Source organism: Astatotilapia calliptera, chromosome 20 (genome assembly GCF_900246225.1).
Source record: "Astatotilapia calliptera chromosome 20, fAstCal1.2, whole genome shotgun sequence".
NCBI lineage: Eukaryota > Metazoa > Chordata > Actinopteri > Cichliformes > Cichlidae > Astatotilapia > Astatotilapia calliptera.
In genome coordinates this window covers 16,580,538-16,607,942 of record NC_039321.1, presented here as the reverse complement: position 1 = coordinate 16,607,942, position 27,405 = coordinate 16,580,538, and the positions used below count along the sequence as shown (strand labels likewise).

The 27,405-nt window shown below is 40.0% G+C and overlaps 1 protein-coding gene across 2 annotated transcripts in view; it reads right to left on the bottom strand.

Moving 5' to 3' along the window:
- The window catches only part of lamb2l (laminin, beta 2-like), a 59,980-nt gene extending 40,625 nt beyond the window's left edge, over positions 1 to 19,355 (bottom strand). The window contains exons 1-2 of one of the 2 annotated variants that reach the window (XM_026154316.1): positions 19,008 to 19,355; positions 7,537 to 7,592 (exon numbers count right to left, since the gene is read on the bottom strand). In XM_026154316.1, the coding sequence (XP_026010101.1) occupies positions 7,537 to 7,567 (31 nt within the window). In that variant the 5' untranslated portion in view covers positions 7,568 to 7,592; positions 19,008 to 19,355. Of the gene's footprint in view, positions 1 to 7,536; positions 7,593 to 9,319; positions 9,553 to 19,007 lie in introns of those variants that run through there. The other variant, XM_026154315.1, reaches the window with a different exon arrangement.
- Between the last annotated feature and the right edge of the window lie 8,050 nt (positions 19,356 to 27,405).

Sequence of the window (27,405 nt, the reverse complement as noted above, 5' to 3'; positions counted from 1 at the left end):
AAAACGGAGAAGTTATGACAAATCAGACTATAAGGCAAAAAGAAAGTGCAGCTTTATGGTTTCATGGACAAAATAATTTCTGTGGCTGCAATATGACGAGCTAAATAACCAGGGCTGCACATAAGTGGTCCGCAGGTGCGCATTCGCTGTCAAAATAAAAAACACGCACAAGGGTGGGGGTTAAATTTAAAAACTGTACTTTTGAGTTAAAATATATATTTATAATTTTAATAAATGACAAATTAAAAATGCATGAACATTTTTTGTATCGAAAAAATATCGAACCGTGACACCAAAGTATCGAACCGAACCGAACCGTGAATTTTGTGTATCGTTGCACCCCTAATATATATATATATATATATATATATATATATATATATATATATATATATATATATATATGAGGGGGGTTCAGGCCTATGCAGAACATCGATTAGCACTGATCCACACTACCAGGCTATACAGCAATGACATTGGAATGTCGTTCGGACTGGAGAAGTGTAGTCGGATGGTAACAAAGAGAGGGAAGGTAGTCAGAACTGAGGGGATTGAACTACCAGAAGGCAACATTGCAGACATAGAGGACAGTTACAAGTACTTGGGGATCCCACAGGCGAATGGGAACCATGAAGAGGCCGCTAGAAAAGCTGCAACCACCAAGTACCTGCAGAGGGTCAGGCAAGTCCTGAGGAGTCAGCTGAATGGTAAGAACAAGATCCGGGCCATCAACACGTACGCCCTGCCCGTGATCAGGTACCCTGCTGGGGTAATAGGCTGGCCAAAGGAGGAGATAGAAGCCACTGACATAAAGACAAGAAAGCTCCTTACCATGCATGGAGGGTTTCACCCCAAATCCAGCACCCTGAGGCTGTACGCTAAGCGGAAGGAAGGGGGCCGGGGACTGGTGAGTGTCAGCACCACAGTCCAGGATGAGACAACGAACATCCAAGAATACATTGGGAAGATGGCCCCAACTGACCGAGTGCTCAGTGAATACCTCAGGCAGCAGAAACCCAAGAAAGAGGAGGGAGACGAGGAACCATCATGGAAGGACAGGCCCCTGCACGGTATGTACCACCGGCAGATAGAGGAGGTGGCTGATATCCAGAAATCCTACCAGTGGCTGGACAAAGCTGGACTGAAAGACAGCACAGAGGCACTAATCATGGCAGCACGAGAACAAGCTCTGAGCACAAGATCCATAGAGGCTGGGGTCTATCACACCAGGCAAGACCCCAGGTGCAGGCTGTGTAAAGATGCCCCAGAGACAATCCAGCACATAACAGCAGGGTGCAAGATGCTAGCAGGCAAGGCATACATGGAACGCCATAACCAAGTGGCCGGCATAGTGTACAGGAACATCTGTGCCGAGTATAACCTGGAAGTCCCGAGGTCAAAATGGGAGATGCCCTCAAGGGTGGTGGAGAATGACCGAGCTAAGATCCTGTGGGACTTCCAGATACAGACGGACAAAATGGTGGTGGCTAACCAACCGGACATAGTGGTGGTAGACAAACAGAAGAAGACGGCCGTAGTGATCGATGTAGTGGTTCCGAATGACAGCAATATCAGGAAGAAGGAACACGAGAAGCTGGAGAAATACCAAGGGCTCAGAGAAGAGCTCGAGAGGATGTGGAGGGTGAAGGTAACGGTGGTCCCCGTGGTAATCGGAGCACTAGGTGCGGTGACTCCCAAGCTAGGCGAGTGGCCCCAGCAGATCCCGGGAATAACATCGGAGATCTCTGTCCAGAAGAGCGCAGTCCTGGGAACAGCTAAGATACTGCGCAGGACCCTCAAGCTCCCAGGCCTCTGGTAGAGGACCCGAGCTTGAAGGATAAACCACCCACAGGGGCGTGCTGGGTGTTTGTTTTTTTTAAATATATCTATATATATCTATATATCTATATATAGTCAGCTATATATATAGCTATATATAAGTGTATATATGTATATATATATCTATATATATATATCTATATATATCTATATATATCTATATATATATATATATATATACACACACATATATATACATATATACACATATATGTATATACATATATGTATATACATGTATGTATATATGTATATATATATATAAAATATAGAAATATAGCAATTTTGATATAAAGGGTGCAGATGTTTTGTGTTAAAAAATACTGTATTCAGTGAAATAAGTGGTGCATTTCCACTTTAAAGACAGAGATATTGTTACAGTAGCGGATCTTCATATTAGATTCACAAGCCAAAACACTTGGGCATCAGACTGCTCTTCTGAAGTTTCAATGACAGAATCACAGTAGTGACAATGTTACTGGCTCTCAGCTGAAGGTCAGGTTTCCTCATTAGATCTTCAAAAAGTAAACTGCAGATCTAGCTCCCATGATTTGTTCCAGATTAAAACTGGGAAAATCCTTTTGTACGCTTAGTATGCATACTGTAGAGTAAAGCAATTGCATTTTGCAGCTGAAAAGACAACTGTGGAAATCATTTTACATTAAATATTTGCTTTCAAAACCTAAAGATTCTCTGGTTTACTCAGGCCAAAGTAACTACGACTACAGCTCTTCCAATCTCTCTGTACACACAGACACATACACAATGTCTTGGAATCAGTTCAAGTACAAGATTAACAGAGGAAGATTTTCTGAATTCCAGTGAAACATTAACAATGCCTGGTGGTACTACAGACTATTCTACTATAATATACCAGGAAATACACAATAAGCTTTTAGCATATTGCAGAACATGTTAAAGCAAAAGGAAAGAGGTTTACATTTAAAATGCCACAACATGTACAATGGTCACATACAGAAATGTACAAAAACGTGCTGCAAGGCAAACCTGTGGACTACTGATAAAGAGCAGACACACCCTGGACAAACATAAAACACACTTACATACATGCAGGAAGGTAAACCGTGTTTTAAGCTTAAATACATTCTTTCAGAAGCAGAAAAACCTTCAACTTTATATTTGTCGTTGGCGCAGCTAAAAATTAAGAGTTATGTTCCAGTTCACTACTCTGATAACTATTTAACAATACAGACACAGAGAGTATGACTAAGAGTTATAACTGAGTTTCACCTGACCTCACTTTAAAGGTATGATCAAATAACCTGTCCAAGGTGAGGCACCATAAAACACTGTACATGGAAACCCTCTTAACAGACATTGTAATAAATTTGGCTTTAGAGTAAAACAAAATATGAGAATCCAAATTAAAATTGAGTCACGTCACGCCGCACAAAGAAATAAAAATGTGCATTTAATGTACTCTGATAATTACCTACATCAGGTTTTCAAAAAAGGGCAGTTTTTTTAAAAGGGAAAATTTGGCACGACAACGACAATTTTATTGGAAATATAAAGACTGATAGAGACTATGATAAAAGCAGCATTCAAATGTCAAGAGATCCTCTCCCAACACTCTGTCTAGGCATGTATACCTCAGTACTGATTTAGCCTGTGTTTTAATTAATGACTGAGTTTGTGTTTTGAAGGAGACCACACATGCAAAGAATGCTACTGAATATAAGCCACTCTCAAAAGTGCTCTGACTAATGTCTTTCCTCAATCTGTGTAAGATAGGGTAGAAAATTGTATTTGCTTTGGTAATTACAAGGCAAAGTCATCATCCTATGCAGACTAATTTTTGAGATGCTTCTAGCACCTCAGACATGACAATAGCGTGGATCTTTCTCTTTGTGTGGGCTACAGACACTTTGGTTTTACCTGTCCTGACTAGCATGTAAGACTTCAGTGTGTGTATTGTTGAGGACTTTTTTTTAATACTGTATATCTATTTGCAAATGCATTTATACTCACAGTACCCACAATTACTGTGTGACTGTGGCTGATTGCATTGAAGCATCTTATTATAATGATTGTAGTGTTTAGTACCAACTTCACCAGTTATTTTGGTCTCTTGTAGATAATTCCCATCTCCATAACTGCCTTCTATTAATATAATTAGGTGACAAATAATACACCTGTGTAGTGCCTACCTTTATACTTAAAACTTACACTATCAAAAATGACAGAGTAGTTGTAAAACAGCTAACTGAGCTAACTTAGTACAGAAGCAGAACTAGTGAAGAATATGAATGATCTTCTCATTGAATCTGACAGCAGACTCATCTCTGTGCTTGTCCCGTTAGACATTCAATACTGCTGACCACAATATTCTACTACAGAGATGGATTTAAAGGAATTCAGTAGTCTGAATCATATCCATGTAATAGACTCCAATTTGTGCATGCACATTCTTACACATGCACAGAAGTTAGTCACAAAGTTCCACAGGAGTCTGTGCTGGGACCACTTCCATTTACATTACACAATGCTTCCCTTAGGCAATATTATCAGAACCCATAGGATACATGTTCTTTGCTATGCAGATGATACCCAGCTTATATCCATGAAGCCAGATGATACAAACCAATCAGTTAAACTGCAGCAATGTGTCAAATACATAAAGATCTGTATGATCTCTAATTTCCTGCTTCTAAATGAACACAAAATCAAAAGAGGGGCGATTGCACAAAAATTCTAGAATCGCATTAGCAGACATGAGCATGGGTTGACCTGGGGTTGTGAAGTACTTTTATTGCACCATGTTCATTCACTCATAAGCTGCCGTAACATGAATCAAATGGCTGAATTGTCACCTCAGCTTGCAGTCAAGTTCTATAAAGTCTTGCTAATGACCTACTCATTTTATTCAGGTGTGTTTCAGGACACCAGCCCTCGAGGACTGGAGTTTGACACCCCTGCTCTACGGGATCAGTGCTGACAGCGTCACAGTTGGGATCAGTCAAGGATCCTGTTCTGCTATGAATAAGCTGGCCATTTTAAGTGGCTGTATTTGTACGAAATGTCAAACTGGCTGCAAGTTTTATCCAACCATTTTAAATTTTCCATACTTGATCAACAGTTTGTATGGACTATATTGCGATCAGTAAAAAACAGTCTCTTGGGAAATAACAATTGAATAAGGGGGACATGTTCATAGAGAAGAGTAGATATACTGCAGGAGAAGAATGGAGGACTCGTAGCGGCTTGGAAACAGGCTGGTGGCAGCAATTCTAAGCATCTGTACCATCTGTGTATGCATCACTTATGTCTATGCATCTAACACCAGGAATGTTTTCTGTCATGAATAACATTTTCCTCATGTTCCTGCATTCCTGCTATAAGGCTGTATTCAAGTGGATGGTGTGGGTTTCATTGCCATGTGCCAGTGCTACATATAATCACATGGAGGCAAACCAGCTGCTGGTAAAGGCACATTCTTTACCTGGCTGTTTTTTGACACTCAGTATTCTTGTAAAAAGAACTACAGTAGGTTTTTTTTTCCTTGATGCAAATTTGTTGGTCCTCTCAAAAGATTACAATCAACATTCTACATTTCACCAGAATATATTAGATTCTTGGAATGGGAGGGTATCACTTAATTAAGACCGACAGGATAGTAAATGGAAAGTCAGTGAGGTGGCTGCAGCTTTAGTTCCTTTTAAATATAAATGTTTAACCAGTTTTGCTTTTCAGAGCTTCTTTCCTGGCAAGAAATAAATTTTTTCGAGAACAGCCTTCTTGTCAAGGTTCTTGCTTTGAGTAAAGTGAGTAAAGTGTACCTCCTTTTATGTCCTTTTTATTATTATTATTATTATTATTATTATTATTATTATTATTATTATTATTATTATTATTATATAGCTGCACTTGAAGAACTGCTCATTTACTTCATCTCCTTTATCTTTTTTCCCACTGGGAAAAAAGTGCTTTGTGTGTGGAGGGCATGATGAAGAATGGAGTGAATGGAGTGAATACAAAGAAGACAGTTAATGGTAAAATATATGTATGTAATAAATATATGCAAAGATATATGAAAAAACAGAGCTTGAAAGTCAGCAACAACATCAAGTTCTAAACTTGCTTCATCTCCTGGAAGCACACTCACTAACTGTTGCAGGATATTTAATGCAGAGGTCAGACATATTTACATATACCTTTATATATTTACACAATATTTACAAATATTAAAATATGAAAGGTTTTAAGTAAATTATCATCCATCCTAGATATTCAATGACTGTTAAACTGATCCTTCCATGCTTTCATTTATTCACAAATATGTATCACCAGATGAAGCAAAGTTCATGCTCATTATTATTAAAGTTTAGTTTCTGACCCTGCACGTATGAATGGTTCCTTCCTCCAGTTAATAATCAACATAGAGACTGACCCAGATACCTGAGAATAGGCGAGTTAGGAATGGCAAGCATAAAATATGTAATCAGTCTTTATTGTCATGTGTGTGAGTGGCTAAAAATATATAACAATTTCCCTTTAACTTATAAAAGTACAGCATAACTAACCAGGGGGTAAATCTTACAAGTGAAATGGTGGCTATGCTCTTGTGTGGCCCTAAAAAGTATCGCACAACCGTACTATTAGGCCTGCAAGTCCTCTGATTTAGCTCTCCTGTCAGTGGCCTATCATTCCACAAATACCATCATGGCAGATTTCAGGAATCTTTTTAAATTTAATTCTAAACAAACATCTCAAAGAATTTTCCCTCAGAGAAGGAATTCATCCTAAGTGTACACTGAAGATTATGTTGTCTATTCTGAACCTGCGGTTCTGGTGTTAAATTTACTCAGAATATGACAATAGAGGAAATATTTTAATGCCTAAGGCATCGGCTGTTACAATAAGAAGTGAGTTTACTTTATAAAGGACCTATGAGGAAGTGGCATGCAGTGACTTTACAGAAAGACTGTCAGAGACAATTGCCCCAGCCCCATTCTCCCCGTATACACAAAAACACATTTCTCCACTATTTACCTATTTAACAAGATAAACTAGATGAGATTAAAACATACCATGAACAGACAGTCAATCTTACAACAACTTATGTCTGAAAGACCTTGAGGAGAGTGAACATAAGCAGTCCTAATATGCCAGGACAGGGGCTCAGGAACAGTAATGACCAGCTAATGTCAGTTCTCACAGTCATCTTCAATTTGTTGCTGGACCATTGTTGTACCTTCCTGCTTTAAGACTGCTGGCATCAAAAACCCACAGTCACTCATCTCAATGACTACTGCCCCACAGTGTTCCTTTTATGATGACGTGCTTTGAGAGACACATTGTCTCCAGCCTCCCTCCTGCATTTGACCCACTACAGTTTGCATACCGCTCAAATCACTTTACGGCAGATGCCATCTCCTCTGTAATACAACAGAGCCAAGCACATCTGGATGATAAAAACACAAACATGCAGATGCTGTATTACAATCAAAGGGCTCGTTGTCAACTTCAGGAGCGGCCAGGGCGGTAACACCACTCCTTATCAACAGCATGATAGTGGAGATGGTAACAAGTTCCTGGGAGTAGAGGTAATAAACACTCTGTCCTGGTCACTGCACACCGGAGCTCTTGCTAAGAGAGCTCAGTACTTATTACACAGGTCGAGGAATTTGTTCACCCCACAGAAAAAGACTAAACACATGTCTGACTTCTACTCACCCAGCATGAGGAGGCTCAGATGAACATTCATGATGGACAACAGGCTGTCTCTTTGCCTGTAACACACATAAATAATTTGTGAGAGAAAGAAATCAATAAAACATTTAGGCCACAGTAAAACACCACAATACACAGAGGCATTGTTTGTCCATAAACTAGAGTATTAACCACTGTCAGTCAAGGCAGGTGGTAGAGTCCCTTACAGATCTTAACAATGGTCTTGGCTGGTTGGAGTAATAATTACTCAGTGCTATGGTAACAGCTGATGTTACAACACAACCTCCAGGCTTTGCTGTGATGTAGTAGTATGGGAAAGATAGATGGTCTTGACTGAAAAGAACCAACCAGTGTCTACATTGCTCATGTTAGATAGTCTGAAATGTTACTCTGAGATAAGTAAAAGTGGTTATCAAAAAGGCAAGAGGACCAGAATAAATGAAAAGACTAAGTGTATTTAGAAAGCATGTCACATCCTTGATTTCTTTCGCCCTACATAAACCTACTTAGTTAAGAGGGAGACAGATTTTATTGCCCCACAAAGGTTTTCAATATGAAAGAATTGCCCAGAAAGCTCAACTTTGCTTGCTAATCCAGGAGATACTTTTTGTGCATGTGAAAAATATCAAAGGATACAAAAAGTTTATTCATCTCTAAAGAAATAAAGTATCAAGTTTTCTGTATTGGTAGAGAAAATTTCTACTATGTGCGGTCTGTTTCTCATGATAAACAAAATGTAAAAAGAGACTGTCTGCAGGGTTTCTTTGTTATATGCATATCGTTTTAGAACAGTTTAGCTGCTGCCTAAATGCAAACTTTTTGCCTTTATTAAGACATCCATGCAGAGAGACATAAAGGGAGAAGACACACAATAAACAACCTGGGATAAATTTGAACCAGGGCCTCTGCAGTAGCCTTACTACTCAACTTGGTGAGCTAGATTGTAAAGAAAATAGTATACTTATTATTTATAACTGCAATAATAATTTGCTTCATGCACTACCAGAATTTTACATGTGACACTATTTACTGTCTAGACGATGGAACTGGCAGGATGCTCAAGTAAAAAATGGAAACACAAAATGCTGGATTTTTATCTATAATACAAAAAAATCTATTTGTTTTACACGTTTTGTTTAAAATCAAGAGCATATAAACTAGTTATTAATGCAGAAGGCATACAGTCATCTTTCCATCAATCACATAACTTCATGGGCTTACAACAAAGGTAAGATGGATGTGCTTCTTTTTTTTTCAAAAACAAAAAAGTCCCAAAAACACTAGATCCCTGTTAGTGAGGGGCCACTTACTGCACAGTCTAAGAGTGGGAAGATCTGCAAAGAATCATAATGCCTGTTTGCCACCGCAGAGTTGCAAAGAGGTATTTTGTCAATCAGTAATATTATATTTAACCCATCCAACATCTACATGGAAGGATGAAGATGACAATAAACAGTTTTGATCAAAACTACATTCTAGCAAAAGCCATTTGGTAAGAGTTAAAACAAAGAAAAAAACAACAACCTGTAGCACTAATCTTAAATTTTAACAGCTACATGATTAAAAGTTTACAGTTTAGACACAAGTGGCCCACATGAGTGGCGACAGCACGAGGTTGCCTTTTAATCTGAACTCTTTGCCACAAGCTACAGAAATACCCAAAATATATTCAGAGTTTAGCTGATATTACACAAATGAAAAACCTATCTTAAAAAAATAACAACAAAAACACAACTGTGTAATATTCATGATGAATCCAACTAACTGAGAGCAGCCTTGTACTCACACAGCCATGGGTCACCTCACTCTGCTCTGCACAGCGTGGTCAGAATTGCTCACTGGAGGCCAACCTGCTTGACAGTGCGTAGATTCCTGTATTCCAGTGCACGTGTTCAAGCCTTGGACCCCAATGTGTACATTTCCGCATGCATGCACATGTGCAGTGTGTATGTGCGGCAAAATGTGTAAAACAAACTTGAAAGTGCAACCGACGGCAGCGATGTAAAAACACAGGGAACGCCACCGGCCAATTGGAACGCAACGTGTCTGAGGGACCCCCTTCATTCCACTCGTCCCTCCCACTCCCTCTTTTTTGCTCTCCCTCCAGCCCGTCACTAGGGCACTGGGGTGAATGGGCAGCTATTCTTATTCTAATTTCACTGTCACTCTACAGGCCACTGCCTGAAAGAAGGGAATGGTCTCCAGGCTTTTGGAATGCACCACCCCTTTCTTCTGGACACTTGGAAGAGTGAATGGTGAGAGAGGAAGATGAGGGCAGAGAAAAAGAGCGAGAGGGACAGTTCAATGAGGAAGAGGAAGACGAGAGGATGATGGAAGAGGAGGGAAAATTTAATGTCAAAAATAAGGAAAATAATGACAAAAGAAACTGAGAAGAGTGGTACCGGCAGTCTGATCAGTTTAGCTTAATACAAACTAGGCGACTCTATAACAGCATTTTAATGGAAGTTAGAAAGAAGAACGACGCAGAAGATGAATTTTCCACATCTACTCTGATCAGCCCTGTCTCTGCATTAAATTATAACAAGTCCACCAAAATACTGAAGAGCAAATTTTAGAGGAAATTTTCTATGGTAGAAATCCCAAATATTCAGGTCAGGTGCTGTACAAACTAAATGACTAAATAACATAAAAGAGACCGACTAAATCTCTTCAAAGTATAAAGGAAACATCTTTGGGATTAATTTTGTTTTTTTCATTAATGTGACTACAAACCAAATGAAATTAACCCGTGTGTCATTTTGGACATGTGACAATAAAGGCTATACAAACTTCTTTTGGCGACCAGAGGGGTTGCCCCTGTTTGACATAAAAAAAAATGTTAGTTTATGATATGTATGCATTGGTTTCACTTTTCAAACCTGTAAGCAGCATTCACCCATCCATCCACAGATGCAGCTGTCAATCCAGCTGTCAGGGCGAAAGGACAGGTTGTCAATCTGTTGCACTGCTAATTAGCTCCTTGCTTTAGCTCGATATTTAGCAGGAAAGATAACACCGTGCCAATAATCTTCTTCTCATCAACAATTTACCAGAAAGAGGATTATTTTATTCTAAAAATAAAGTTTAATTTATATTTTAAAACAAGACTACTTGTATAATCACAAAATTGCATGTGCTGAGAATTTGTTGTTCCTTTTTTATCCTAACCACTGAAAAAATAAAGGATTTGAAAATAAAACTGAGCTGAAGCATAAGCATAAGGTCAAAGAGTTCAATTCCATTCAAATCACAGAAGTGACTCTGCTGCTGTGAATAGATTAGCAAAGAGAAAGGTGCATGAAGATGCATGATAGTACGCATGTGCATTTGAAATGAGTGTGTGTGGGTCATGTGCATGCATACATCAGCGTAACTTTGTGCTGAACATTGTGGGGGGGGGGGGGGGGGGGGGGGGTCACCATCTCTGTCTAAATAAATAAATAAATAAATAAATAAATCTGGGTAAATTCCCAGATGATTAAACATGCAACTATTTTGCTGGTAATACCTGAGATGAGTAAAGAAAATCAACAGCCTATTTATGCATATATGGGGTTATATTGGTTGGGTCTGATTATTGGGAGGGGGATCATAACCCCCCTAACCCATCTGAAAATTACGCCCCTGCATGCATGTGTGTGATTCAGGCGCGACAACTTAAAAGCTGCAGCACAGAACAAAGCAGCTTTCACAATCACAGCTCTCTGCTGATGTGACCTTTCACCTCTCCTAAAAGAGCGAGATACGTCTAAACACACAGTAAGCACGTACGTGGCAAGTGTAACTAGTAGTGACTTCAATGCGGTTTCTTAATCTGCTGTAAGAGTTCATAAATCAATTACTGAAAACTTCAACTACAATTCTACAAACATCTGAGAATTTGATCCCCTTGAAAATAAATGCAACATATTATTCAGGGTCAGAAACTAAGACACTACCTTCACAGAACTAAAGAAAAAAGAGCAGATCAAAAATTAAAAAGAATTGCAAGTATGCCTCTAACACTCTAGCCTGCAGCTCTTTTTAACGTATATCTTGCAATCCTCTTGTAATCCAACTATGCGGGTGTCTGGGTGTTAGACAAAACTACAGTAAAATAAATCAGATTGGCAACTTAGGGGTTGACAGTGGTTTCAGCTGCATGTACAGACATTTTCAGACTTTCATCATTTTATTCATTTTTTAAATTTTTATATAGGTCAAAGTGTCCCAGTTTTAGGCTGTAAGTAGCAAGCTCTTATGGATGTATTTAAATATAAGAAAAACATTGTTATGAATATGCAAGCAATAGGAACTGAACCTGGAACTCTTCTTAAAGTAGACAAATAAGACAATGATCATCACACTTAGAGGTCTTTGGTTAGGTTTCACTGCAGGCAGTCAAAGACCTTGAGCAAAGACTTTGGCACAGACGAGCACACAATCTCTACAATAGGACAGATAAGACGGACCCTGCAGAAAGTTCAGTGCCACCACTATAACTCCTGCATAGCGGTCGGACAAAGCCAAGGAATCTCTACACTCAAGTCCAAACAAACCCAGGTTCCCATATCCTTGAAAACCATAACATGATAAGCCTGACTCTGTGCGTGTGTGTGTCTGTGAGTTTGTGTACACATGAAATGAAGGCCGAACTACTGAAATCACTGCTGCCAACACACTGCAGCTTGAGGCACTGTTGTTAACATGCTGTAAAACAAGGTTGGGCTGAAAATGGGATCAGATCATTTCCTGGAGGAAGTTTACTTTCCAACAGGCAGGTGACTCGATATTTATGGTACCGTAGTATAGACAACCCATAGACAACCCATTTCTGCAATGTTATAGTCGTCTAAAGCAGGACAATAAAACAAAAAAAGCAGCAGAGGGCCTTGAACATAATTTATATAATTTATTGATAAGAAAATGTCACCTTTTTTTACCCAGCTGTCTTAGCAAGAGGCAGCGTACACCCTGGACAAGTCACCAGTCACAGGGCTAACACCCATTCGCACCTGTGGGCAATTTAACATTTCCAACTAACCTAACCTCACTAAGTGCATGTCTTTGGACCCAGAGAGAACCCACACAAACAGACGCCGGCCTGATGGTGGAATTGAACTGAGGACCTTCATGCTTTAAGGTAACAGTGCTAATAACCAGGGTTACTCATCAAATACTGAATTATGGTGGGTCTGTGGGATCAAATAAAGAAATTATGACCACTTATACCTAGAATTACTGACATAACTTTGACCCCGTATAAATGAATATAAAACCACCTCTGATGGAGCGTGATTCCATATCTTGGGAAGTACATGTGAGCCCAAGCAGAAGGTTACAGCGTGGGGTTTTATATATCGCCTTTATTTTAGAGCAACTAATGTCACACATTATGCCAGACTATTTTTAAACTTTTTCAGTGTTCTTCTTCTGTAATAATTACTTTATTTAGCTGTCTTAGTTACTGTTTTTGTTATTTGTTACACCCTGTTTATTAGTTTATTCAAATGTGTATTTTAACTTTTTTTTAATATCTGTAATCAAATTATCTAAATCATTTATAAAAACTAAAAACCATACATACTTTTGTTTGGTCAAATCTCAATTAAAATTTAAAATTAGATGAAAATTAACGATTTCTTCAAGAAATTACTTCTCTGCCATTACTTCGGTTGCTGTAGAGCGGGCTCAAATGACCTGGAATCCTGTTAAGTTCTACTTACATTAATGGTATCCATCCATCATCTTTATTATGGTGCTGGCATCTATCCCAGTTAGGGAAAACCCTAGACAGGTTCCCAGTCTGTAGCAGGGCTCAGAGAGACTGACAGGCATTCATGCTGGCATTCACACCGTCTGTCATTTTAGAATCACTGATTAATCTAACCCTCTGCATGCCTTCAGGCTGTGGGAGAAAGACAGAGTAACACCTACATAGTAATCTATTATATTGTAGGAAATGTTTTTCAGGAAGGAATTACAAGTAATCTATTTCACACCATGCCCCTCAGACTTTAAAACTTTAGGAAAGATCTCCTATTTGGGATGGGACACAACATATTTGATTATAAAAGAGTGTATGGAAGAAGCTGTTTCTGAATTCTGAAAATCTGCAATCAGAAAAGATCTACAAGAAAGAGACAGATATTTAACAATTTTTGGAACTACAACTGTAACATGCTTCATAACTATACAATATAGACAAATACACATTACATATATAGCAGCTTAACTTTTTTCCCTAAATTTGTACAAATTCACTTCCTCTAATGATACTGACTAAATGTTTAGAGCAAAGAACTGAGACAAGATTGAAACCACCCTTGAATTAGTCTAATGTACAGTGATGTTCCGTATGAAAATGAAGGATACAAGCTATAAAAAATACAAGGTTAAATAAGAGCATAACGCAACAAAACATACAGACATTTAATTAAAAATGTGAAAGTCCATTGCTGGAATACACACAATATATTAATAGAATCCTTGTCCAAAAATACACCAAATCACTTTGTGTATGTAGGAATCAAATAAGATCATGTCTTTCCATTTTGTTAATACTGGTTCAATCCCACTCATTATACATGAAAGCCTTTTTGCACTGAACTGCAAGACATGAGTCATATTGGTCATAAATTACTTTAACATCCCTTAAAGCCACAATAACTGTGTCTCCTCAGATCAAATTAAGCCTATGTTGAAGTCACTGTGAAGTTATTTGGAGCACATCTTTCAAAATGCAACACATTTTAAAAGCCTACAGGAAAAGTTTGTGATGGAAGTCGAGACTTGTTTATAATAAGGACACGATTAAATCTTACCCTTTAAGGAAATTAACTTAATATTTAGATTAATAGAATGAGCTGGGTTTTCTATTACTATATAGCTGGAGGTGAGTTAACAATTCCAGCTTTATAGATGAGCGGCCTTAAATGCCTCAGCCCTTCTCAGTCAATGTTCGCCCCTTTATTTCAGAGCATCTGGTGCTCACTGACCTCATTTAAGCCTCTATTGCTTCAGTCTCACGTTATAACATGTTATAACAATTGTATGCACCAATTGCTCACACAGAACACCTTCAAAGTAAACAGTTTAGTTAAAGAAAAACTGCCTTCAAACGACTTTCAAAACCACTGCATAAATCATCAGATCATCACCCCGGGAGCCAAAGGAAATCTCATAATGCTGTCTGGACAGTTGGCGCGTTTTATACAGTAAAGAAAAGATCACAATCAAAGACAGTTTTATCCAGATTTTCTCTGCTGCTTGACACAAGCATGAAATAAAGCACACCCAATACCGCCTACTGCTTGGCTTACATTTGCTCCACACCACCTGTGTACACACAGACACACAATGGGAAGTGTGAACGTGCAATCCCCTTCAAAACACAACCGATACATTTTGTTTTTTCTCTCTAAACAATCGAGCAACATTCTGCATCAGATCACCTGAAATGAGCGTTATCGTTCAAAGTCTTTGGTGTTTTACCATATAAAGCAAAATAAACTCAAAGGGACATGCCTGTCTGACAAGCCTGACAAAAACTCACGCAAGGGCATGACCAAACAGTAGCGAGTGAGGAGCTCCTGCAGCGCGTTGCAGACACATGCGAACGAACGTAGTCGTGTTTGGACTAGAAAAACCGAGGATTAGTTGGCGCAAGGTGGAGATGAACAGGGCAGCTGTGAGGTTGTGGCTCAGCATTAACACCTTTGTAGTAGTGCCTATAGAGATAACCGAGAGAGTGCTGCAGTTCACTAGACAACAGTGTTACCTGTGAACTATTAGAAGTGCAGTGTCACATATTAATGTACCTCCGACTTCTGTCAGCCTTGGCTAGCTAACACAATGCATGGAATTCCAACAACAAAGGCTAGCCATGCAGATAATGCAAAATTACCAGATCTGTATCACTTATTGTAATAATTTTTCTTCCACAGCTTCTTGTGTGGCTCATTGGCATCTACATTTTTTGCACATAAAAGTGCAAAAAAAGGTTTTTATTATATTACAATATTTGAAATTCCTATTGTTCTGTTGGACTGACTAAGAGCACAGAAGCCCTATTTATAGGTTTGTATTAAGGAACAAAAGCAAACAAAAGTAATCTAACGTGACACTTTATTAGATACTCCTTACTAGTATGAGTTGGACAACCTTTTGTTTTCGGAACTGCCCCTTTGTCTTCGTGGCGCAGGTGCTGGAAAATCCTTGATGTATTTGCAAATACTGAGATGACAGCGTCTGCAGATTTGTGGGCTGGCGGTCATGATTTGCCACATCCCAAAGGTTCTCTGTTAGATTGAGGCCTGGTGACTACAGTGAACCCATTGTAATGTTCAAGAACCCAGTTTAAGATGATTTGAAACAGCCATCAGAAGAACGGTACAAATTGGTCATAAAAACATTGCTGACTCACTTGGTGAAGTTTTGTTTCTTCACCTTGCAAATCTACTGGATTTATACCATTTTTACACCACTTTTTTTTTTCAACTGAACAAACCAAAGGTCTTTGCTATTTCTTTGATGGATAGTCATTCATTTTTAGACTTTTAGTGATTTTTTTTCTTTGCATTATCCTCCCATTACTTTTCATATTCATATACAAGTTCCTCTTTGAAATGATGACCCAGTTCTCTGTTAAATGAACCATGTGTGAGTTCTTTTATGAAAGAACTAGGGCTGTTGTCATGCTCCTCAGCCTTTGATCCAATGTTTTATGTTTTTGGTGTTTCAAGTTCTGTATAGATATTTAGTATTAAATATCTTCAGTTTGAGTCTTATTTACTTTCACCTCTTTATATTCCCTCAGTGTTTCACGCCTTTTCATTCTGTGTCATTTCCTGTGTTTAGTTCTATCTGCACTCTTCTGTCAGTTATTGCTCCTCAAGTCCTTTTTATTTTGATTCTTGTCATTAGACTGCAAATAACAAGTTCAGTTGCACAACAGCCATATTAGTATATAAGAAACAGCATAGACACCACATTGTCACCAGTGCTACAATGTAACAACTAAGTGAGGCTGACTGAGGCAGGGTTTTTGCCATGCTGGATTCTGTCATGGGTATCCCAGCTGTTCCTGCAACCTTGCATGTCCAGAACAGTAACACCTCTGATCTGATGATTCTTGGTGGCAATAAAACTAGACAGAAGTACTGAGATGAGTTTCTTCAGTCTGCACTTGTGCCTTTTCTGTGGCAACACCCCTACCTGCAAATGTTTCATTACCACACTCCCAAAGTAGCATCAGCCTTTCTGGAAGAAGCATATCCAGTGTCTTTGCCAATACTTAGTCTAAATATATCTCCTACTGAACACTACTTTAGACATGCTGGGTTGATGTGTCCATCAGAGGCAGCCATAACCAATGATGACTGCACAGCTGGAGGCTGCAATCATCCTGGAATCAACCAGGTCATCAACCAGTGAGTGTATGCCAAAGTGTTGGTCTACAAAATCCCTTAAAAATACAAACTTCATATTCTATTTTTAACTAGTACACCATCAGCCAAAGCAGATAGCAAATATATGTTTCTCTTACATGTCTTGGTTTACCACTATAGCTCCGAGTAGCTCATGGATCCTTTTAACCCTTAGTTAGAGTTGTAAATAGAAGTAGGGTGACAGGCCAGGTACTAACCTGATTAAAACTACACTAAGCCTATAAGAGCCATGGGACCCTGTGCCTCCAAACACAGCCAATACCAGGATAAGCTGATGAAAAGAAATTAATGCTAAAAAGCATTTTTTGAATTACAAGGAACAATATGTCAAGGGCAGTAATTGAAATGCTTTTTTCTTGATATGAACAGATAAAAAAGAAGTCTTTATATAATTACTCTGTACGGCCTTACAATAAATAACAAACCCATCAAAATACAGAGACAAGAAGATTAACAATAAACATGGTAACAGAATCAGGTACTAACAGACAGATGAGACAGAGGAGGGACAGCCAAGGAAAAACTGGGGAGATTAAAATAACAACAAACCACAGCTCAATTAATCTCTTTGCTTCTTTATGATACAATATTACTATGAGACTACTGTAAACAATGGAATCACTCACTTTAAGAAACTGTGCCATGGCACAGTTTTCTTTTTAATTATTTTTCACTTCCTTGAGCACTATTATGAAGGGCCAGTACCAACAAATATATTTGTCAAGCTCCTGAAATGTAACTGTCAAACACCGTCTTTTCTTCTTTATATGACCTCTGTAGCTGTAACAAATGTTTGACCACATTATTTTAGATGCTGAATATGAGCTCTGCTCCGCATTAATCTTAGCTGCTGGTTAATCTGGCAGGAATGTGTGCAAGAGTGTCAGAAATCTGCCTCCCAGCCATAAGAAAACTTGTGGTGTCAGTGAGAAAGCATGTCCACACATCCATCACTTTACAGGACACACAAGCTCATATTCATCAAAGTCATAATAGAAATATATACATTCCCCTATGACGATCAAATATTCTCAAAATATGCTTTCCAATTTAATGATAAAAAAAAATGATATGAACACATTTTTTTCTGTGCTATGACTAGTCAAGGTGTGCTTGTTCAGGTTTTTCCCAGGTATGCTGCCATATCCATATCTAGGACTTGGCACCGATTTTACACAGGATGTCTTTCATGGAGCAAACATTTATCTGGGCTTGGAAGCAGCACTAGAACAGCACTAGCTTGTGGCCTCCTAAGGTCACCTGACATGACAACTAATACCTTGCGGTGTGTGTGTGTGTGTGTGTGTGTGTGTGTGTGTGTGTGTGTGTGTGATTGAATGAATGACACTTGAAAGTACTTTAAGCACTTGACTGCGAAGAAAGACACTATAGAAGTACCAGTTATAAGTGAATCAAACTTTGGATGCACACTCTTCTATGCACGTTTAAATCAGATATAATAGAGCAGAGAGAAACTATTTTTCCTACGAAAAAATGTCAAACAACCTCCAGTGTCTAGATACATATTATCATATTATCTAAGTGAATGTTAACAGGGATTTTGCTGCACTTGCTTTAGCGTCACCAATAAAAACCCATATAAAAATCCAGCCTCAAACATGAAACACAAAACGCAGTTGGATCATTTTTAGGGGTTATACCTACAGTAGCAGTTGTAGTAGTCAACAGTTTCTGGCTACATGTATCTACAAGGTGCAGAAAAGTTCATTCATTTATAGATTCTTTTAATTCCTTTGATTTTATTCTCACTACGTAATCATTAACGCAAGCTAAGCGCTAACAAAGATTAATTAGCCTTAGCATAAAAGCAGTCTTCAATGTCACATTTTAGCCCCTACATGGGTTTTACTACTGCAGCACCTGGGCTACAGTAATAAGACAAGGTTTATATAAACTTGCTCTTCAGCAAACAGAGGAGCATAAGCTCACTGTAACAGTATGACATTGGTGGTTGTGAGTTATTGGATTTCACTGAGGAGTTTCCTTACAGAAAAGTTTTGAAAGACAAAAATTAACACAGCTCACCTGCCCCGAAGCTTTCTGCTGGCTCTGTTCGCTCCTTCACACACACACACACACACACATACAGAGCTAAACTAAATTTCTTTCGTTTTCTTTCACTCAGACTCACACAGACACACACACACACTCTCTCTCTCTCTAACAGAGCTCGTCCCGCAGCGGCTCGATGCACTGCCTGTGTGAGTTCGGTCCTCGGTCCTGACGAGGTACGGCGGCGCGCTCAGCCCCGCCAGGGGGAGGTGTCAGGCAGTCCCAGGTAAGAAGGAGCAGGTAGAGTTCGTTCACAGAGCCCGACCACGCCCGCAGAGACCAAGGCCACAGGCAAAGTTCTATACTTTAACTCTCAGTGTTGAAAAGTGTTGAACTTCCTGCAGTGAGAGGTCAAACTTGCTCAAGAGAAAGCAAGCAAAAAAAAAAAGTTGGAGTGAAAATGTTTACTGTTTATTTACTTATGGATTCCACGTGGATTTCAGATTTAAACTCCAGTATTTTTTGGAGGGAAGTGGTTTGCTTTAACACATACTCTAGTGCACAACTCTTGGTGTCACTTATTTATGTGGAATATGGAGCTCTTTCCAGCTCTCACCCTTTCATACTGTAGACTATTTATGTTTGTCTTTTTTCACTTTCCTCAAAGAGCAAATCCATTTATGTTTCATATAAGTGGGACTTTTCATACAAGCTTGACTAAAATGTCAATGTTCATTTAAATAGCCTTGTTGGAAAAAATATGCTTTTGGTACAGCCTTTTTCAAGTGTGTGTTCCAATATGTTTCTGAGGCCTCACCAGACAGTGAGCATATATTTGATCAATATACAAAAATGCTCATGTGGCTTTTTTTTTGTTTTTGGTGCATGAGCGTCACATACTATATTCTTTTTTAATAAAGGAAACAAATCACAGAATATACAGGGAGTGCAGAATTATTAGGCAAATGAGTATTTTGTCCACATCATCCTCTTCATGCATGTTGTCTTACTCCAAGCTGTATAGGCTCGAAAGCCTACTACCAATTAAGCATATTAGGTGATGTGCATCTCTGTAATGAGAAGGGGTGTGGTCTAATGACATCAACACCCTATATCAGGTGTGCATAATTATTAGGCAACGTCCTTTCCTTTGGCAAAATGGGTCAAAAGAAGGACTTGACAGGCTCAGAAAAGTCAAAAATAGTGAGATATCTTGCAGAGGGATGCAGCAGTCTCAAAATTGCAAAGCTTCTGAAGCGTGATCATCGAACAATCAAGCGTTTCATTCAAAATAGTCAACAGGGTCGCAAGAAGCGTGTGGAAAAACCAAGGCGCAAAATAACTGCCCATGAACTGAGAAAAGTCAAGCGTGCAGCTGCCAAGATGCCACTTGCCACCAGTTTGGCCATATTTCAGAGCTGGAAGAAGTCTGCATCCTTCAAGAAAAACATGATTTTCATGCAGGACAATGCTCCATCACACGCGTCCAAGTACTCCACAGCGTGGCTGGCAAGAAAGGGTATAAAAGAAGAAAAACTAATGACATGGCCGCCTTGTTCACCTGATCTGAACCCCATTGAGAACCTGTGGTCCATCATCAAATGTGAGATTTACAAGGAGGGAAAACAGTACACCTCTTTGAACAGTGTCTGGGAGGCTGTGGTTGCTGCTGCACGCAACGTTGATGGTGAACGGATCAAAACACTGACAGAATCCATGGATGGCAGGCTTTTGAGTGTCCTTGCAAAGAAAGGTGGCTATATTGGTCGCTGATTTGTTTTTGAATGTCAGAAATGTATATTTGTGAATGTGGAGATGTTATATTGGTGTCACTGGTAAAAATAAATAATTGAAATGGGTATATATTTGTTTTTTGTTAAGTTGCCTAATAATTCTGCACAGTAATAGTCACCTGCACACACAGATATCCCCCTAAAATAGCTAAAACTAAAAACAAACTAAAAACTGCTTCCAAAAACATTCAGCTTTGATATTAATGAGTTTTTTGGGTTCATTGAGAACATGGTTGTTGTTCAATAATAAAATTATTCCTCAGAAATACAACTTGCCTAATAATTCTGCACTCCCTGTAGTTCCAATTATCTGTGGGTTTCCCAGGTTTGCTGACCAGCAGTCATTTACACTACCTTTCACCCCAATAGAAGCGTACGCTGCAGATGGAGAGCCAACGGCTAAGGCCAGGAGAAGTATCTCGAGTCGCCTTCAGAGCTTCCTGTGTTTCATCACTCTTGACATGCTTCATAGCATTCAAGAATGGACTATTCAACATGCACAGCAAACGGAGCATGTTCATTGGTTCATGGACCTCCCTGAACTAATGGCATTTATTGCAATTGTCATCTTGCGGGGGGTTTACAGGGTTCCATTGGTAAATGACTGCTGGTCAGCAAACCTGGGAAACCCACAGATAATTGGAACTATGGCACGAAACCGCTTCCAAGACATCATGCAACACCTACGCTTTGATGACAAGTCCACCCGCAGTGATCGAGCAAAGACTGATAAGTTCGCTGCAATTTCCAGTGTGTGGGGATCATTTGTCACCAACTGCATCACGTGCTACAACCCTGGTCTACATATCACCGTTGATGAACAGCTTTTCCCATCAAAGACTCGGTGCTGTTTCCTGCAGTATATTGCAAGTAAACCGGACAAGTTTGGGATCAAGTTTTGGGTGGCCTGCGACCACCGAAGTACATTTGCAATGTCTTCCCACATCTTGGCAAGGACCCCAATCGTCCCACTGGGGAGAGACTTTCTGAAAATGTAGTAATGAGGCTGATGGAACCATTCCTAGACAAGGGCAGAAATGTTACCATGGACAATTTCTTCACATCGCTTTCACTTGCGCAAAAACTTCTTGGCCGGAAAACCACCATCCTCGGCACAGTCAACAAGATTCGCAGGGAAATTCCTCAATCCACTAGACAGACAGATCGCAATGAATTCACCACTCAGGTATGCCACTCCACACCGAGCCCTGGAAAAAGGGCCACGTGTCAGGTCAAACACAGATGCAAAAAAAATCAGGCCACTGTGCGATGTGTTCACTGCTACAGGTACACATGTGGTAAATGCAGACGACAGATACCGTGGCAGTGCCAGGATTGTGAGTGATTGCTGAAAATGTTGAAATGTACTCACTCACTTTTTATCATTATTTGTAAATATGTGTACAAATGGTTGGTTTTTTTGTACTGTTTTCATCAATAAATGTCAGCAACAAAGGACATACAAAGGACATGTGTTGATTTCTCCCTAAGATGGCAAACTGAAACACTCCACTCCCCTACCCCCTCAATCACTCACCCCCACTCCCCTCCCTCCAGAATTCCTAGGTAACGACCTAATATACATATGAATGACTCCAGCATTTGACTGACTGCTCTCCGGCTTTTAAAGGTAGAAACGCAAAATGATGACTCCGCGGGGGTCTAAGGTAGAAAACCAAAATGACTGCTCTCCGGGGGTGTTAAGTTGCCTAATAATTATGCACAGTAATAGTCACCCGCACACACAGATATCCCCCTAAAATAGCTAAAACTAAAAACTACTTCCAAAAACATTCAGCTTTGATATTAATGAGTTTTTTGGGTTCACTGAGAACATGGTTGTTGTTCAATAATAAAATTATTCCTCAAAAATACAACTTGCCTAATAATTCTGCACTCCCTGTATACATGCAAATTTAATGCTTTCCTTCTCATCACATGCTGCTCTAGCTTGCTTGAAAGGTGGAAGATAGTAAGATAGCTCATCACTGACAGGATTTGAACCACAGAAATTATCACGAGATGATGACAGTCTCAGTCACCAAAGTCATTATGTGGTGCCAGTGAAGTCAACTAATACATTTCATATCTCAAACCAGCAGCTGCCCAACACAGGAACTGTCTACTTCGCAAGAAGTGTGTCAGCATCTTTTGTGTATCAAGACCTGCTGATTTACTTTTTGTAGTTGTTGATGTTTTTTCTTCAGCCTATTTTGCTTTTTATTTGACCACTTTCATAAACATGTATGGATGGATGGTTGTTCAAAAACATGCATATAAACTAGAGTTTGAGAATGGCACATGTGATACATGTACCGCTTTGCGAGTCTAATTAAAAGCCACGAACGATAACAGGAGCAAAACTGATTAGAGGCTCATATTACTTATTACTGGAATAAGAAACATCAGACTGAAAATTCTAACATTTCAGGAATTTGCTATCTTACCAAGCAATGAAAAATGAATGTTTTATACATAAACTGGGTGGAAATAAAAGGATTGTAATGGAGAGAAGACTGCTGCTAATTCGTAGGAACAGCTCCAGCTGTGAGGGGTTATACATATGTAAATGCCCGCTTTTTCTCATGTAGTACACCAAATGTGCTATTTAAAGGCACTCATTTATATTACTGTTTTAAACCTTTCAAAGTAAATAAAGCATCATCTGCTACAACTTAATATCTAAAATGCATGGGGCTTGAACTGATGTTGAAATAAGGCCAGGTTGGGTTTGTTTAATATCACGTTGTACCACAAGATTGTTTAACCAGACATGTCATTAACAGTTCATTCCTACTTTCACTGTGGCTGTCTGCAAAAGGCAAACCCTCTTGAGGAAACAGGAGTAGCTTAAAAGTTAAACATAAGACACTTCAAGAAGTTGATCTATCTCAGATCGATAGGTACTGTTTGACTTTCCTAGCATGCGTGCCTTTGGACTGTGAGAGGAAGCCCAGACAGGTAGAGGGAGAGGTCACAGCCAAGAAGCAGCGAAGCAGTGCAGTGCTAACCAGTGCATTACCATAACACCCATGTCTTTTGCCACTAAATCAGTGCATTGCTTCCTGCTTATTTTCTCATCTACCATCCCATTCCCATCATTAATATATTTGTAAGAAGTGATGGATTCAGAGCCTATTTGCTAAACCTCATCTATATAATATGTGAGTTTTATGACTGAAATGTGTTTATACTGGATGAGATTAAACTGAGACTCAATGCAACGGAGAACCAAACAATGGGAAAGAGAACAGTACCTGTGGAGGTTGTACAAGCTAAAGTCCAGGAATGGCTGGAATGTATAATTATCAACAATACCAAATCTATTTCTTATACAAAGATGAAAGCTGAGGAGAAAAAGTTTTACTGTCTGTTATAAAGTACTGGTATACTCAAGCACTAAGAACAGTGGTCAACCAAAACTGAAACACAGTGAACTAAAGAAACAAAAAGTTAAAAACTTGAAAAGCTGAGGCAAGAAGCAAGGAGTGAGGTGAGAATCCTGAAAGTAGGGAAGACTGTAATTTTTTAGAGAAACAGCTGGATGTGGTTGACCCGATTGCTACACATAAAACGACTGGTTGAGCACCAGTATTACTGTCTTCCTCCCATTCTGCACATGCTTTGAGCTAATTTGTAGCTTGCAAGCATGAATGGTTGTACAGATGGTTTATAATGTGAAGATCCAGTCAGCTTTAGAGTGTTGGGAGTGAGAACGTTTTGTACACTGTTAGGTAATGAATATAGAGATGCACTATTACTCAACATCCTCCGTAGGGGAGGGAAACAAACACACTAAAAGTTTACTATACCACCGTGTACTGTTTTGTGGGAAGTTTTAAGGTTTGACAAAAACAATTAATTAAAAGCCTGCCTACATATGTCTCAGCTGAGTTAGATAAGCTGACAGCTGCCTTACAGCAGACAGCAGAAGGAAGAGGAGAGTAAGAAAAACAACACACCAATAAGGTATTTCAGCTTTTACTTTGTAAGTATGTAAATATGTACATAATGTGCTTGGTTAAAGATGACATTAGGTCATACAATCATAAACAAGAATGACTAAAGTCACACAATGACCTTTGATGCTAATTTAAGACAGTTACAGAATGGAATAGCGTTTTCTTCTCATTCAATATAACAATCACCATTTGTAGTGCAGGACAAAACTTAACATGACAGTCCCCTCTAGTGGTGATTCACAAGAGGTTGTTACATTCAAAATAAAAAGTTGAGGTGCATGTGAAGGTGAATGTGATAGAGAATAATATGATACACTTTAAATGTTTTATGATTTATATTAAAATCTGGTCTTTATCCATTTTTTTCCGTGTTGTAATAAATTAGTCACTGCACAGTGATTGCAGTGAAGTTCTGTCTGACTGTGAGAAGGTTGTAAAAAAATGTGTGTTACAAAATTAGGCGGATAAAGTACTATTTTCCAAAGAATGAATGGTAATTGACGGTCAGTGTCCCACCCCCTCTTTTTTTGGGCTTTCTTAAATAAAAACAACAACAACAACAACAACTCTTTTTCATCTATTTTGAACACATAACAATGAAAATAGTATGCAAAAGCATCCATTTGAAAAGCAAAACTTGACATTTAGCAAATCAGAGTAAACGAATTCTAGTGTAGCGTACACAAAATAAATGAAAAACAAATGATGGTGTGATGGACCGAGGTGAAAGAGCAGGAGTCGTCACAGGAATTATTAGAAAAATAGGGTTTTGTTTATTTAACCCAAAAATTATATCTACAAACGTAATAAATGTTCAGCTCATAAAAGAGGTCAAAGAAACAAAACTGAACTCAGGCAAAGCTCTGCAAACTTAACAAACCAAATGACTGCCCAAACAACCATAACTGACCTAAACATAAAATGACACACAAGGGTATATATAATTGCAGATCAGAACACTATGACACATGAGGGGTAACTAAACAAAACACAATCGTAAACAAACAATGCAGTACAGTCTGGTTTGTTAATAAACTAAAGATCAAACAAGAAAATCAAAACTACTGAACTCTAATTTCAAATATTTAATGAAGTACAAATACTTTGTTTTTAATTAAAGAAAATACACATTCTCCCCCTTCAGCAGGAAGTGGTGGTGTGGTCCAATTATCCCTCTTTGTATTGTAACGTTCACAAGAACCAGACGGTTGGGGTCTCAGTTTGTCCGTTTATTTGGCACATAAGCCAGCGGGTTGTTAACTCAGGGGGAAGCGCTCTCGAACTACACCTCTCTTCAGCCTGGCACACACACAGAACAACCAGGTCCCCCCCACCCCTTCCTGTACACCACAACCAAACATGAATCTTAAAGGAACAACAACAGTGTGCAGAGCTCACCAACATGTCACTGTACAATAACACTTAACCATCGTTACACTGCCCCCCCAGCAATAAGTTCCTCGTCCCCGAGGGAACGACACAGTCTCTGAGGCGGGGTGGTAGCCTACGTTCCCTCCTTGACCTCCTGAGCCCCTGAGGTGGACGCGGAGCTTCGGGGCTTTGGGGTGGAGAGTCCGAGGGAGGGGAACGCAGCCCTGGTTGGGGGTCCCTCTGAGCAGGGTCACGGACGCTCTGTACACGTCCCTCTGGAAAGGAGGGGAGGGACTGCCCTCTGTAGGGGGCCATCCGGTCTCTGTGCAGCGCTACTATCCTCCCCCTAGGAGGCAACTGCACCCTGTAAACAACCTCCCCTACTCGCTCTACGACGCTGCAAGGCCCCACCCAGCTGCTATCCAGTTTAGGACACCGTCCCTTCTTCCTCTTTGGGCTGTAGACCCACACCAGCTCCCCAGCATGGAAGTGCCTCCCCTTAGTGGTGATGTCGTAATTCCTCTTTTGGCGCAGGCCTGCCTTCGCCAGCTGCTCTCGGGCGTAGGAATGTGCAGAATCCAGCCGGTCCTGCAGCTTCCTTGCGTAGTCCCTCTGGCGCCTCTGGCGCGTCCGGGGGCTTCCCAAAAGCCAACTCTGCAGGAGTTCTCAGCTCTCTCCCTAACATGAGCAGGGCAGGCGTACATTGGGTGGAGTCCTGTACTGCCGACCTGTAGGCCATGAGGGTAAGGGGAAGATGGTAATCCCAGTCCCGTTGGTGTTCTGAGGTAAGGATGGCTAGCTGCTGGGCCAGCGTCCTGTTAAACCTTTCCACCAGCCCATCGCTTTGGGGGTGAAGTGGGGTGAAGTGGGGTGGGGCGGGTTTTCTTAGTCCCAAGGCGTTCACACATGGCAGCAAATACCTTGGACTCAAAGTTACGCCCCTGGTCACTGTGGAGGGTCTCTGCTGTTCCAAAGCGGCTGAACATCCCCTCCACTAATACATCAGCGACCGTCTCAGCCTCCTGATCTGGGATGGCGTATGCTTCCGGCCACTTGGTAAAATAGTCCATGGCCACAAGAACATAGCGGTTTCCTCTGTCTGTGCGAGGAAATGGGCCCATGACGTCCACAGCTACTCGCTCCATTGGGGCTCCTGCTGGTTGCTGCTGAAGCTGAGCCCGGGACTGGTCCTGTGGCCCTTTGTGTGAGGAACATGCATCACAGCTGCGGCAAAAGTCCTCCACGTCCCTCCGCTGTTGACCCCAGTAATAGCCCTGGCGGAGGCGGCGGAGAGTCTTGGAGACC